Source organism: Bufo gargarizans, chromosome 3, assembly GCF_014858855.1.
Source record: "Bufo gargarizans isolate SCDJY-AF-19 chromosome 3, ASM1485885v1, whole genome shotgun sequence".
Lineage (NCBI taxonomy): Eukaryota > Metazoa > Chordata > Amphibia > Anura > Bufonidae > Bufo > Bufo gargarizans.
This window is the reverse complement of record NC_058082.1, coordinates 515,389,068-515,403,286: the sequence shown is the minus strand read 5'-3', so window position 1 is coordinate 515,403,286 and position 14,219 is coordinate 515,389,068. Positions and strand designations below refer to the sequence as shown.

Sequence of the window (14,219 nt, the reverse complement as noted above, 5' to 3'; positions counted from 1 at the left end):
ACCGTCTAATGTACCTCCAACCACAGAATCCAAAGTTCTTTGCTGTCAGGTGAATGCCTATTGGCTAATTTTTGGGGCCTGTACCGTCCGACAGTTACATATTTATCCTGTGACCGCCTAATGTAGCTCCAGCCACAGAATCCAAAGTTCTTTGCTGTCAGGTGAATGCCTATTGCCTAATTTTTGGGGCCTGTACTGGCTGACAGTTAAATGTTTTATCTCTAGCCACATAATCACACCCTTGTCTCACTCCTCTGCCTCTCATTATGGTGGCGTATAAACCGCATTCACCATAAGGACCTTCTAATGTTACAGGGTCATGTGACTGTGCCCCCCACCCTGTACTGTGCCCTCTTACCACACCCAGTGCCCCTATTCATTCCCTGTCCTGTGTCTTCTTATACCCTTTTATCCGGTCAATGTATGGCGGTGGTATCCAATAACAGGAAAAAGTAATCCAGCTTCCAAAATGGTAGTAGTAATACGTGATAATCTTTATTTCATGGGTGCAGAATAAAATCCAACATGTACATCTACGCGCTTCGGATCATCAGGTTCTGATCCTTACTCATAGTCATGAGTAAGGATCAGAAACGCTATTATCTTTATATTATATAGATTCTAGTGTATTATACTGTGCCCTGTATTTCCCAGTAGAAAACAATCCTTGGGAAACACAGTCCTCATCCCTGACCACCAGGACCAGGTAGTGCTCTGTCAGTACATGGCGGCCTCCCCTCTCCTCCACACTGCTCCGCTGTGTAGTGGTGCTTATTCTGACACTAGGGCTGGGTTCACATCCCTTTTTTTGCCATCCATTTAATGCATACCAAAAATGTATGCGTTAACAGATGCCTCAGACTGATTCCATGCAGAGGCGTCCGTTCACCATACAGTTCCATGGTAGAAAAAAAGAATTACGTTAACGTATGCATTTTTTATGGACTCTGCAGGATACAAAAACGGGGAGTGCTGCACATTTGTATACATCAAACTAATAGGAAATAAACATTTTCTAGGCTCCAGCAGGGCACATTTTTGAGTTTCCCTTTAAGGCCTCATGCACACGACCGTTATGTGCATCCGTGGCCGTTGTGCCGTTTTCTTTTGCAGACCCATTGACTTTCAATGGGTCCGTGGAAAAATCGGAAAATGCACCGTTTGGCAGCTGCATCCGTGATCCGTGTTTCCTGGCTGTGAAAAAAATATGACCTGTCCTATTTTTTTCACGGCCAACGGATCACGGACCCATTCAAGTCAATGGGTCCGTGAAAAATCACTGATGCACACAAGATTGTCATCCGAGTCCGTGATCCGTGTCCGTTTTTTCCTATCATTTCAATGGCAAACTTGACTTAGATTTTTTTTTCATTTTTCATGTCCGTGGATCCTCCAAAAAATGGTCACGGATCACGGACCTACGGACCCCGTTTTTGCGGACCTTAAAAAAAACGGTCGTGTGCATGAGGCCTTAGACGCATAAAAATAGCCCCTGATTAAAATACATCTTTTTTGTGGGAACTTTTGACAATGATCCCCTCTGGTATATCACTGTCCATGTTGTGGGACTATTTGTGTACTTCTAGTAAGTGTTTGCTGGCTGCAAATATAACCTGAAGTTTTTTTAGGTTCGCCTGCCATTAAAGTGAATGGGGCCTGCTGCGAACATTTGATTGCGAATGCTTGTTCGCGAATCATCCCGGCCGATGTTCATCCATCACTACTCCCTACTCCATTTGAGCATCTGTGCCGACTAGGCACCGGGACGAGAGGTCTGATTTCCCTTATCTATTGCCTTTTGGCCTCATTGGCGGAAGGTGAGAGTCCCCGCTATACATACATGGACAAATAGGCTACCGCCCTTAGAGCGCCTCTTTCTCGTGGAGCCTGGCAGACTGTATGGAATAGGGCAGCCCAGTATTTTCACCACATATAAGGAGACCCAATATAAGCTGCTCATGCACTGGTACCATACTCCTGCCCTTCTACATTCCATAAACCCCACTATTCCGTCCGTCTGCTGGCGGTGCTTGAACGACGTGGGTTCCTTGTACCATATTTTGGGGACGTGCCCCAGTATCACCCCATTTTGGGAGGTGGTAAGGGGCGTGGCTCAATCTCTTTTTGGATCCCCCGTACAGCTAGACCCAAAAGTCTAACTGCTCAACTTACCACCTCCGGGTCTGAACAAGTGCTCCTCCAGGCTGTTCCTCTCCCTATGTACCGCAGCAAAATCCTTGATTTCGAATTCCTGCAAGCAGACTACTCCTCCCACCAAGTCCCTGCTGCTGGCCAGGGTCTGTGACTTCAGGTCCATGGAATGCCTCACGGTGTTCCTTAACACCACAGTGGAACAATTCCAAGCGATCTGGCTACCCTGGGATATCTACTCGACATCCCTCTAGTGGTCTTTTCCCCTCCCCTACCATCCCTGTTCTCAATCCCCCTCATCTATTCCTTTCCCCTTGTGTTCTGTCAGTTGTCTTATCCCTTGTCATGACTTTGTGTGTTACATCATTTGTTATAGCTATGGGATCTGTACTGGTGTGTGCGCTGATTCTCTGCCTTTTCCCATTTCAGGAGGTCCGCTAAGTGACACTGCACAAGCTATGTTGTACCACATTATGTTCTTTTATCGAATTGTATCATTGAAAACCTGTATGGTATGTACTAATAAAAATCTACAGGTAAAAAAAAAAAAAAAAAAAAAAAGCTGGGAGCCTAAATGGGGGCATTATTTAACCTGGGGGCAGTATATGAAAATTAGCAAGGCCATGGGGAACATTATTTTAGCTAGGGGCCAAATGGTGGGCATTAATAAAGCTGGACGCAAAATATAATAATTAGCTACACTGTGGGAAACCTTATTTTAGCTGTGGCATTATGGGGGACATCCAAAGCTGCACTATCAGGACTGCTGTGCTAACATAAGTGCTCATGCACACTACCGTTGGATGTTTTGCAGTCCGCAAATTGTGGATCTGTAAAACACGGATACCGGCTGTGCGGAACCCACATTTTGCGGAACGAACATCTTCTAGAACAGTGCTATCCTTGTCCGTAATACGGACTATGATAGGACATTTCTATTTTTTTTGCAGAATGGCAATGCGGACATGGAGTCATTACAGCTTTTTTTGCAGCCCTATTGCAGTAAATGGTTTCGCATACGGGCCACAAAAAATAATAAATATTTGTGTACGTGAGTTCTAATGGAGGGGACTCCTATGTGCATTCAAAGCAATTCCCACAATATTTTTCAGCGAAGCTTTAAATGCTGACAGTGGAGGAAAGAAGAGCAATAAGAAAATAAGTAGCGATCTGGACGACTCCTCTGCAGTACTACTCATTTAATACTGCAGATAATAGTCCAGGATCATGGTGACTGATTGGTGCTATGCAACTAATTACATGGTAACGCTGCTCTCATCACACTGTTCCCATCTCTCTCTTTGAAGAAATCAGCTTTATAGTTCCTTGCCACGTGCGATCACGATCATAGAACAGTTTGGGCACTTCTCTGGGTTACACATTAACTGGGCTAAGTCAGCCCTGATGCCGCTATGGCACTCCGATTGCCCCGAGGTGCACCATATTCATTTTCCAGGAATGTTGCCCCCTTAGAAACCTTATTCATTGACAAATTCAAGGTATGGAAAACCCTTCCTCTGTCCATCATGGGCAGGATCAATTTAATCAAAATGATCCTATTGCCTAAAGGATTGTATATATTGGAACATGCTTGTACCCCAGTACCACTGAATTACTTGGACCGCCTTCACTTCCTTATGGTTCAATTCATTTGGGGTAGAGCCAGACATAAACTCGCTCTGAGTACATTGCAGAGGTCCAAAGTGCAGGGTGGAGCATCGCTGCCAAATTTTCACTTGTACTTTTTGGCAGGACAGATGAGATTCTTGGCTGGTTGGGTTAATGGGGAGCCCCTGCAGAACATGGATTACTATCTGCAACAGCATTCGGACATATCCAATTTATGGCCAGTACTGAGAGGGTCGGATCTTTGTCGAGCCAACTTCTGCAGATACACAGATTAGCACAACAGGTTTGGAGAGACGCTAAATTAGGGCAATATCAGGACTGGGCCGACATCATACCTCTATGGGATAACCCTTTATTCCCCCACTTACAAGGGATAGAGGGAACGCACGTTTGGGCAGCATCCGGGATAGTAACTCTGCGGGATTTATATGATGGAGTCTTACGCTCCTTTTCTCAAATTCAAGAACTATATGGAATAGCACGCACCCAATTTTTTTAAATACTTACAGATTAGGCATGCCTTTCGGGAACAATTTAGGGACGGGAATAAAGCCATCTCCTCTTACCCCCTTATTGGAGTCATTAAATCGCAGGGGCCTAGAGGCATAGTATCTGTACTCTACACATCTTTTGGAGAATCACATGTCCGCACGGCCCATATTAGCTGAGACTAGATAGAGAGGGAACATTCCACATCTCTCAGCGGGGGACTGGACTGAGGCGTTGGAAGCGGTCACTAGTGTATCTCCCTCGATTAACAACAGGTTAATCCAGCTATTTATGCTACACCGCAGCTATTTAACCCCCACTAGGCTACACAAGATGGGGAGAATTCCCCAACCCAATTGTTTGAGATGCTCTCATAGTAATGTAGACTTCTGGCATATGATGTAGGAGTGTGTGTACATTAAGTCATATTGGCAATCGGTACTGGGGGTACTTTCATCGCTGGGTTTAGGCCCTATCCCATTGTGCCCTAAGCTATGTTTATTAGGTATCCTGGATAATGATGGTTGGACCCACTATAACAAGATATTTCTAAGCGAAACCTTATTTTTAGCCCGCAAAGTTATTGCTCTCAAATGGATGGCGGAGGATATACCAACATTGAGGATGTGGAAGAGGCTTGTCAACCAGGTGATTCCCTTTGAAAAGGTGATATTTGTGAATAGAAAATGTCCTGCTAAATTCCAGAAAGTGTGGGGTCTGTGGTGCGAATCACATTCAACTGCTTCAATGGGGTCAGCAGTTTCTATTGGCTCTTGATAGGATTGACACATTTAAAGTCTCACGCAATGTTTCTGTACAACTCAGTTTATTGTATTTTCAATGTATATGCAGTGACAGCGATGTACCTTCTCTTCATTGAATTACTTGAGTGTATATTATCCTCATTCTATATGATCTGACCTGTAGTATAACACTGAATTATGCTTACACGAATGTACCACAAACGTGCCTTGTTACTCTTTTTCAATAAAACAAGTTTAAAAAAAAGAAATCAGCTTTATAAAATGTACCTGACATGCCCGCCCATCCAGATTGACATGCCTTTAGCTTGAAGAGTAAAAGTGAGGCGGCTCTCTATTGACAAGAGGATGGAGTAGGTGCTCAATCCAAACAAAGCGTACCCAACGCTTGTGGTGAGGAAATATGAGTAAAAGTAGAGGGATGGCACTCAGAACAATTGAGGTGTATGGAAAAATAATATTATTTTATATGAAATAGCTGATGATAAAAATATATCAAATATAATGGCTGTATATAAAACATGCAGAAATATAATCAATATTCAATATAAAAAGTACATGATGGTAATAAAGATGAAAAGATAAAAATATAAAAATATGAGGGTGGTTGAATGTCAATTCAATACAATCCTGCTGGAAAAGAGACAATCTTATAGGTCTGTTGGAAAAGAGTCTTATCTTATATTGTAATGACCAATATTATCCTGGTACAATGTAATGCCTTTAGCTTGGCCACGTTATCGCTGGCGGATTCAAAATCTCACACATGGCCAAGCTGAAGGCATGTCAATCGGAGCTGGATGGGCAGGCTTACAGCAGCACCTCCGTGACTCAGCAATTGTATCAGCCGCCCCAGAGACTCCAGGTCACAGAGTTTGAGCATGTCAGGTACATTTTATAAAGCTGAATTCTTAAAAAATGCCTATGATTAGAAAAAAACGATTAGAAATTGGAGGAGAGCAGCGTCACCATGTAATTATGGTAGTTACATAGTGCAGATCTGATGACAGGTTCCCTTTAAGATTCAAGGATTTTATGGCCCCTCAATGCAACATCATTTATCAAAAAAATAGTTTCTACCAATTTCTTCATTTGAGACATGCGATACAGAGGGAGCTAAAAAATTATTAGAGGTGAATGTTTATGAGAAAGGACACCAATACATGTATTTCTAGACCTTATAACAGTTTTACTGCATACCTCTGCATGGAATAGTGCAGTAGACTGAAGTATATCAACCTGATGAAGGCCAAAATGACAATGAATGGGGACTTATCGATACATCTGACATATGCATTGGGTGCTTTGCTGGCACATCTGGCAAATCGGCACTAAAAAACACGGCGTGAAAAGAGCCTTATATATGCAATGTCTCAAGAAGCTGCATCTTATTCATTCCAGTGCTTTACCTGTAATTCTGGTCCTTAAAGGGGCTGTCTCCCCTCATCAAGTTATATTATGTGCATAACATTGATATAAGTAACTTACTAATGTACGGTAGATGCATTAACAGTAATGACTCAGGTCCCCACTGTGTTCCTTCTTAGACAGCTTGTCTCTAGGGGTTATGGCCACGGCTGCAATGCAGCAGCGTTGGACGCGATTGCGCAGAGCCAGAAAAAAATGCCGGCCTGTTTGTCAGGAATTGATGGAGCAAAAGCGCACGGGACTGCGCGCATGGGCATTAGCCCCTTTTCCTGGCCACCTCTCAATCGCCACTGTGATTCTCTCCTATAAGAAACAGATTGCAGCAGCCTCTTATCATTGATTATCACGATCTGTACAGGGTCTGCTCTGCAGAGACTGCTAGTGATTCTGATACACTAGCAGCTTCAGGAGCGTGGACGTACAGGCAAGGGGTGGGATTATATTACCCTAGCACCGCTTGCCTGCTCTATCACTCACAGCAAAGGCACCACCCCCACCACAGCTCAAAGTGTCCCAGGAGCCGTGAGGACTGACATGAGGAGGTGAGACAACCCCTTTAAGTTCTGAATTTAGGGTCATAATCTTAACAATAAAGCATATTGCCTGTGCACTCTTCAATCAAATTTCTATTTACGGGTTTTTAGCTAATTAAAAAAAAGAACTAAAAACAAATTGCAGTATTTTTTTTTGTTCTACAGAGCCAGCAGGTGGCAGTGCTTTCCTCATGGTAAAGTTCTGTCTATGAAACTAAGGATTCTTCATTTTTTGTCCACAGGCACCATCTTTTCAGAGGGGCTTAAAGGGAGTCTGTCACCAGATTGTGACCTTATAGACCGCTTACATAGCGCTCTAGCATAGCAGTCTATGATTCTAATGGTACCTTTGATGTGTGCTTCTGAAGTTCCCCCAAGGCAAAAACGGACTTTTATTCAAGGGATCGCAAGTGCCCAGGGCGGGGTTCACCTTGTTGGAGCCCAGGCTGTTCTGCCTCTTTTCGCCATATCCCCGCCCCAGCCTCTTCCTCTGCCCGCCCCGCTTTTCCTTTGCATCCTCTTTCTCTGCAGCCGGATCCCGCGCCTGCGCTATCCATTGCTTGACCGGGGCATGCGCACGGCGATGCCCATTGTGGGCACGGCATCGCAGTAGCTACTACGCATGCGCCGGCCAACGGCGAGAAACAGCGGCGAGGAGGCGGACCAGATACACCCACAATGGGCATCGCAGTGCGCATGCCCCGGCCAAGCAATGGATAGCGCAGGCGCGGGATTTGGCTGCAGAGAAGGAGGACGCAAAGGAAGAGCGGGGCGGGCAGAGGAAGAGGCTGGGGCGGGGATATGGCGAAAAGAGGCAGAACAGCCTGGGCTCCAACAAGGTGAACCCCGCCCTGGGCACTTGCGATCCCTTGAATAAAAGTCCGTTTTTGCCTTGGGGGAACTTCAGAAGCACACATCAAAGGTACCATTAGAATCATAGACTGCTATGCTAGAGCGCTATGTAAGCGGTCTATAAGGTCACAATCTGGTGACAGACTCCCTTTAAAGGCTTAAAAAAACAAAAAACAAACAAAACATCAAAACCACAAGGTCTGTTCATGTAGGTATTTGAAAGTTTATTATATAAATGTCTGCATTTTCTTTAGAAGATTACAAAACTGATTAAGAGAAATGTACAAGCAATGATTTCCATTAAGAATCAATCATAGTGGATACATGTTAACGGTTAAATTTCTTTCAAGGAAGGTGGCGAGAGATACTTAGTTGTACTATGACACTGTATTCTAGTTTACTGCAATGGAAGCATCTTCCAAAAACTGAATGATGGCAAAAAGGAAGAAAATTCAGAATTCTACTTCAAGTATCATGGTGGTAACTGACATGCCATGCGAAGTCTAATATAAAGAATGATTGTACATAACTGTAGAAAAATATTCTCTATGATTCGTATTAAAAAAAAAAAAAAAAAGGTTACACAGCCCCTCCCACCAGAGATAAGGTAACTGCAAAATAATTACATCCCTTTGTGTACAATGTCCCTTTACTCTGTGTTGGAGTTAGTCATAATGCACATCATTTTCGTCAGAGAAAACTCATCCGTTATACAACACAGATCATGATTACTTTGCTTTGCAGTAATTATAAGGAGAAACTAATGTAAATGCCAAAAAGATTTAAAAAAAAAAAAAAAAAAAAAAAAAAATCACATATTGGTGTGGCAGTTAAAAAAAAATAGTATATAGACATAAACAGTATATCTTAAGTCCGAAATTTTAAGGCGGGGGAACGGGATGAGGAAAAAAAAAAAAAGTGGACCGGGCAACAGGAGGAACTCACAACTGCAATTGATCTGATCTAGTGTAAGTAGCCGAGCTTACATATGCTCTTGAAATAAGTTAGGGTAAATCTCAGTATATCATCTACCGACCGCTCGCCTGCCGTACGATCAGACCGCAGTTCAGTTATCACTCATTGTAAAGGCTTCATGAGATCAGCAACTTTCATTAAAAAAAAAATGAAATACAAAAATGAATGATTGTTTACGTGTTCTATTGCTTACATAGGGCACTATGCAGAGGTGCAGTAATAGAACATTTCCATCTCAGCAACTTTTATCAATGGGGAAGAACAGCTGAGGTCACCCTGCGCAGTGTTCCTATCGAGTTTATTTTAATAGCATCTTTGCGCAGGAATTCTCACATCACAGATGCTATAGACCCCTTACAAGAAACCAACCAGCGCCTGTCAAATGGAGCTTTGATCGTTTCCCTGCTCACGGGGCCATGGCAGGGTTGACTTGCATGTCGTCTATGCAATTTGCATGGGAGCTAATGGCTGGACTACATTTTAGAATAAATGCAGGCTTATAAGTGGATATGTTGAGTCAAAGCTATATGACATTTAAACCCAACGAGTACAAATATGGTACTATAAATCAAGGCAGTAACACATGAACCTAACAGGATAATGACAGACACAGGCTGTGCATGGTATATCACGTACTGGTACTGCTGCTGTAATCATTTGCGGTAATCCATGGCGTGCAGATCAGTCGATACCACTGACCGCCACTTCTCCAGAGGAACAGGCTCATGTTCTCTTGAGTGTTGTATCATGTTACATTCAGATGCAGTGACATCACTGCACTATTCCAAGCACCCCCCCCCCCCCCGCCCCATATCCAGCGGACCAACGCATGTCTCAGAATGTACAGCATTACATTTTGAAACAAATACAAGGCATAAGAACAAATGAGTAGAAAAAAAAATAACAGTTAAATTAGAGCACAATGAGAAAACAGGCATCAAATGAAACAGAAAATGGCCATGAAATAAACAGAGACGTTTGCATGGCACGGAGAACAAGGATTTAAGGAACACAGCTTTGAAATCACATAAGTGCATCTACAACCCGCTGAGATGGGCGACTAAAAACTCTCCCCCCAAAAAAAATATTGGATGCCATTGTTTCAGTGTATTCTTCATGCCAGGGAGGAGGAAAGTCTTATTGCTCCGCTCTATCTGAGGACCGACCAGTCTTTCACTTGTATTATATTACAGACTGGTCGTTCGAGTCAGTAAGGTAGAAGGCTTGCCATCAACAATGTAAAAGAGAGAACAGACGAAAAGCAGCAGCATTGATGGTGAGCCGGCAGAGAGCAGGTGCCTGCCGGAGTGTCTTTTTGATATGTGCTATCCTCTGTTGGCTTGGTTTTGTGCTGTGGATCGTCAGCTCCAGCACTCTGTAGACATACGAGTTCCCAATCACAGGGCGGTGGACGTAATCTTCTTTATACCTCTTCTTTGAGCAAGAGTAGAACGGCCAACAGGTTCCAGCACTGGAGACAATGGATTGAGGTTCAAAGCAGAGTACGTTGCGGCCATAGCTCCCTACAGTATAACAAAGAACAGATCAGTATAGATATAAGGTGAGGGGGAATCTTTAGACATTAGGTGCCCACGCATGTAGTGCAAAATATGACCAGAAAAGATGATCAGTAATAATAATTATGTACTGGCTAGAAAATGGGCAAAGATGGGACATATATTAATATATTAATTAGCAGTTAGACACATAAGCCAAATTCTCATGGCAGCACTTGGACAATCTCTGTGGCCTCTTCACAGTATACCAAGTCACGGCTTTTCCTGGTACAGCAGCTCAGTTCCATTTACTTGAATAGGACTGCACTGCACAAAGGCCATGAGACAGACGGACCTGAGGTCACAGGAACAGGTAGATGCCACAGTGCTCAGTGGAGTGTTCTGCCCCTTTAAATAGCTGATGGGCCGGGTTACCATATTGATGACCCATGCTGCGGAAAGGTCATCAATATTTAACTCAGGGAAAACCCCTTTGAAGCCTTGTGAAACAACTGCTGAGCGTTGTGTGTTAACAGAATGTTTCCAGCAAGGTGTCTTCTTCACATTATTAATTTACTATGGCATTTAGCATAGGGACGTCACCAAAGATGAGACATATATACATGACAGATGAGTAACAGGAAAGCAATACAATTTCTACAATAATCAGCCCTGCAGTGTATTTTGTCCTGTTTACAGCCCCATATTTGCTCACTTATGTAGCACTGACATATTCCGCAGCGCTTTACTGACATTGTCACTGCTTGCTGTCCCAATAGGGCTCACAACCTATGTTCTCTATAAGAATGTCTTTGGAGTGTAGGTGGAAACCCACTGCGAGGCACCAGTCAGTGCTAGCCAGGGAGCCACCATGCTGCCCATATAAAATGATGTACAGTAAGGGACGTTGAAGCTTCTGCCTATTCACATTTAAAGCAGTCTCTGCTAAAACGATAGAGTGCAACATTACAAGATTTACGGAAGATTCAGCTGCTTCTCTTCACTCCATCTTACCCCCTCTCTATAGAGTGCTGGAGCAATGAATGAGGTGTACACCAGCAGATCTCCAGAAGAACATAAGGATCTACCTCTGTCACCTACAGGCTGTGGCTGGCTCTGATGCATAATAGTCTAAACACATTTAGGCTTTGGTGCACACATAACATATTGCCTTGTTGAATTACATAAGACTCAGACATCCTGAAATATATCCCAACCTGTGGCGAAAATAACTAAATGACTTGCTAGCTGGTCGATATCTAGAAAGGGAACCTGGCACAAGCAACCATTTGTGCTAGTGTCCCAGTTACAGTATGTTTAAAGGGGTTTTGAAGTTCTTAAGACATTGATGGCCTATCTTTCGGCTAGGTCAGTGATAGGCAAAATGCGGCTCTCCAGCTGTTGCAAAACTACAACTCCCACCATGCCCTGCTGTAGGCTGAAAGCTGTAGGCAGTCTTTGCATGCTGGGAGTTGTAGTTCTGCAACAGCTGGAGAGCCGCAGTTTGCCTATCACTGGGATAGGTCATCAGCATCTGATTGGTGGGTGTCAGGCACCCTGCACCCTCATCAATCAGCTGCTCTGGGTGGCTATTGGCACCAGAAATCAGACAGCAGACAGAGTTTCCACCGCTGGCGTACTGCATTCACTTGAACGAGAGCTGAGCTGAAGTACTCCTGCATGGCTACCACACAGTGGAAGGAACCCTCCGCTTCTAGCTCTGATCATTGGACCCCCATTGACCTGATACTGATGATCTATCCTTAGGATAGGCCATCAATAGCCAAGTACTAGAAAACCCCTTTAAGATGTTGTCCACACTGGGTAATACTTTTTTATGAGAAGAGTCTCCCAAAACTAAAGTGATCATGGGAAAGTTTTGCTGCCAGGACACCTCCCCTCATCCTCCAATTTCCTTGTAGTGCCCCCACAGGAGAAATAAAGCAATACACTGTTTTATTAACATAAAAGGCTGTTGATACATGCTGGGTGCACTAGAGTCATGAATGGAAGCCCCCTCACACTGCTCTTCAGGATCAGACATGCTGGGTGCTCTAGAGAGCCGCACTGGCTAATAGATTAGGGTCTTAAATGGAAGCCCCTCATGCTGCTCTTCAGGATAAGACATGCTGGGTGCTCTAGAGAGCCGCACTGGCTAATAGATTAGGGTCTTGAATGAAAGCCCCTCACACTGCTCTTCAGGATCAGACATGCTGGGTGCTCTAGAGAGCCGCACTGGCTAATAGATTAGGGTCTTGAATGGAAGCCCCTAATGCTGCTCTTCAGGATCAGACAATCTAAATTATACTTAAGTCAGGTCCTACATCCATTCTCAATCATACAACAGAAAGCTATACACAGTCTCCATTACCTTTACTAGGTGAGGAGCATCCTGGCGGTTGAGCTGGAATTGAGGAAGCTGGTCACAGTGCACTATCCAGGGATGCTTTAGAACCTGGGCTGCTGTCAGTCTTTGCTGTGGATCCACATGAAGCATTTTTGACACCAAATCCTTTAAAAGCAAAAAACAGTCCTTAGTTCACATTATTCGACAATAATATACATTTCTTCCCACTAACATCCAATCATAATCAAATATAAACAGGGGAAAAAGTTAGGAAGTGGGCACTTGTGGCACAGACCTTACACTTCTGTAAGAGATGTAACATATGTTTACATGGTATCTCCGCTACCTCCGATCATGCTGAGGATTACTATGAGTTTTAGGGCCCTTGCACACGCCCTCGGAGACACTCGGTCTGTGAGTGGACCATATGTCCCGGAGCAGCATTGATCGTGTGCAGGGGAGCGCACAGCATCATAGGTTACTGTGATACTATGCACGTCGGGTCGCCTGCGGGACTATTCTCCCGCACTCATACGATCTTATGAGTGCAGGACAATAGAACCGTGGGCCAACGTGCACAGTATCACAGTAACCTATGATGCTGTGCGCTCCCCTGCACACGATCAATATCGCTCCGGGACATATGGCCCACTCATGGACCGTATGTTTTGGAGGGCATACGGTTCTGTGCAAGGCTCCCTTAAACTTAATCCCACCATTATGCTTTAGAAGGTAATGGCTGGTACAGGCACACAGGCACCCTACGTTTAATAGCCAATGCAGGTCAGTAGATAAATAGTGGTAACAATCTCTACACCGGCAGGCAGTGGAGTATAAAGGAACAAACCTTGAGAGACTCTCCAGTAGTGGAGCAATTCCCCACTTTTACACAATTAGTTATAATCCCAGCGTGTGACTGCTGGATATTTACCTCACTGCCTGTCCCTGAAAAAACAGAACCACCTTCATCATTCTTTTTTAACAAAAAGCTAGGGTAAAGTAATTTTTTTAATAGGGTCATTTTAGATGTGTCCATAAAAGGTCAAGTCTTACATAGGTGAATAGAGGGTTCAAAATCTAGCTTTCATAGCCACAGACTATGATATTAGGTCTCTTCTTTCTGTCCTCTCACAACCTGTAAAACTACATACTATTATATAACTGTATACCATTGATTCCGAAAAACAGCGTTGTCAGAGATGTGAAAAGGGAGAAGGTTAGAAACTCCATGTACATCTATAGGTTTTAGATCCTAGTGCCATCCTTGCAGAGCTGTAAACTAGCTATGGACCACTGCAGATTAGGTGCAGACTTCAGACTAGTCCAGCAGTCTATAGCTTGTAGGGGAACCATGAGGAGATCAAATCCCCTGATCTATTCTTAGATCTGACCAGATAAATATTAGGAGCATTGGGATTACACTAATTATTCCTTTAAAAGTTTTTAAAGAGCATCTGTCAGCAGATTTTTACCCATGAAACTGACTGACCTGTTACATGTGAACTTGGCAGCTGAAGTCCTATATTCATGTGTGCCCACATTGCTGAGAATATGAAGT

The 14,219-nt window shown here is 43.8% G+C and overlaps 1 protein-coding gene across 2 annotated transcripts in view; it reads right to left on the bottom strand.

Moving 5' to 3' along the window:
• Positions 1-8,046: 8,046 nt before the first annotated feature.
• RPS6KA3 (ribosomal protein S6 kinase A3) overlaps positions 8,047-14,219 on the bottom strand; it is a 130,219-nt gene continuing 124,046 nt past the window's right edge. For both annotated transcript variants that reach the window (XM_044283968.1, XM_044283969.1), the window contains 2 exons: positions 12,686-12,826; positions 8,047-10,341 (listed from right to left, as the gene is read on the bottom strand). In XM_044283968.1, coding sequence (XP_044139903.1) covers positions 10,216-10,341; positions 12,686-12,826 — 267 coding nt within the window. In that variant the 3' untranslated portion in view covers positions 8,047-10,215. The remainder of the gene's footprint in view (positions 10,342-12,685; positions 12,827-14,219) is intronic.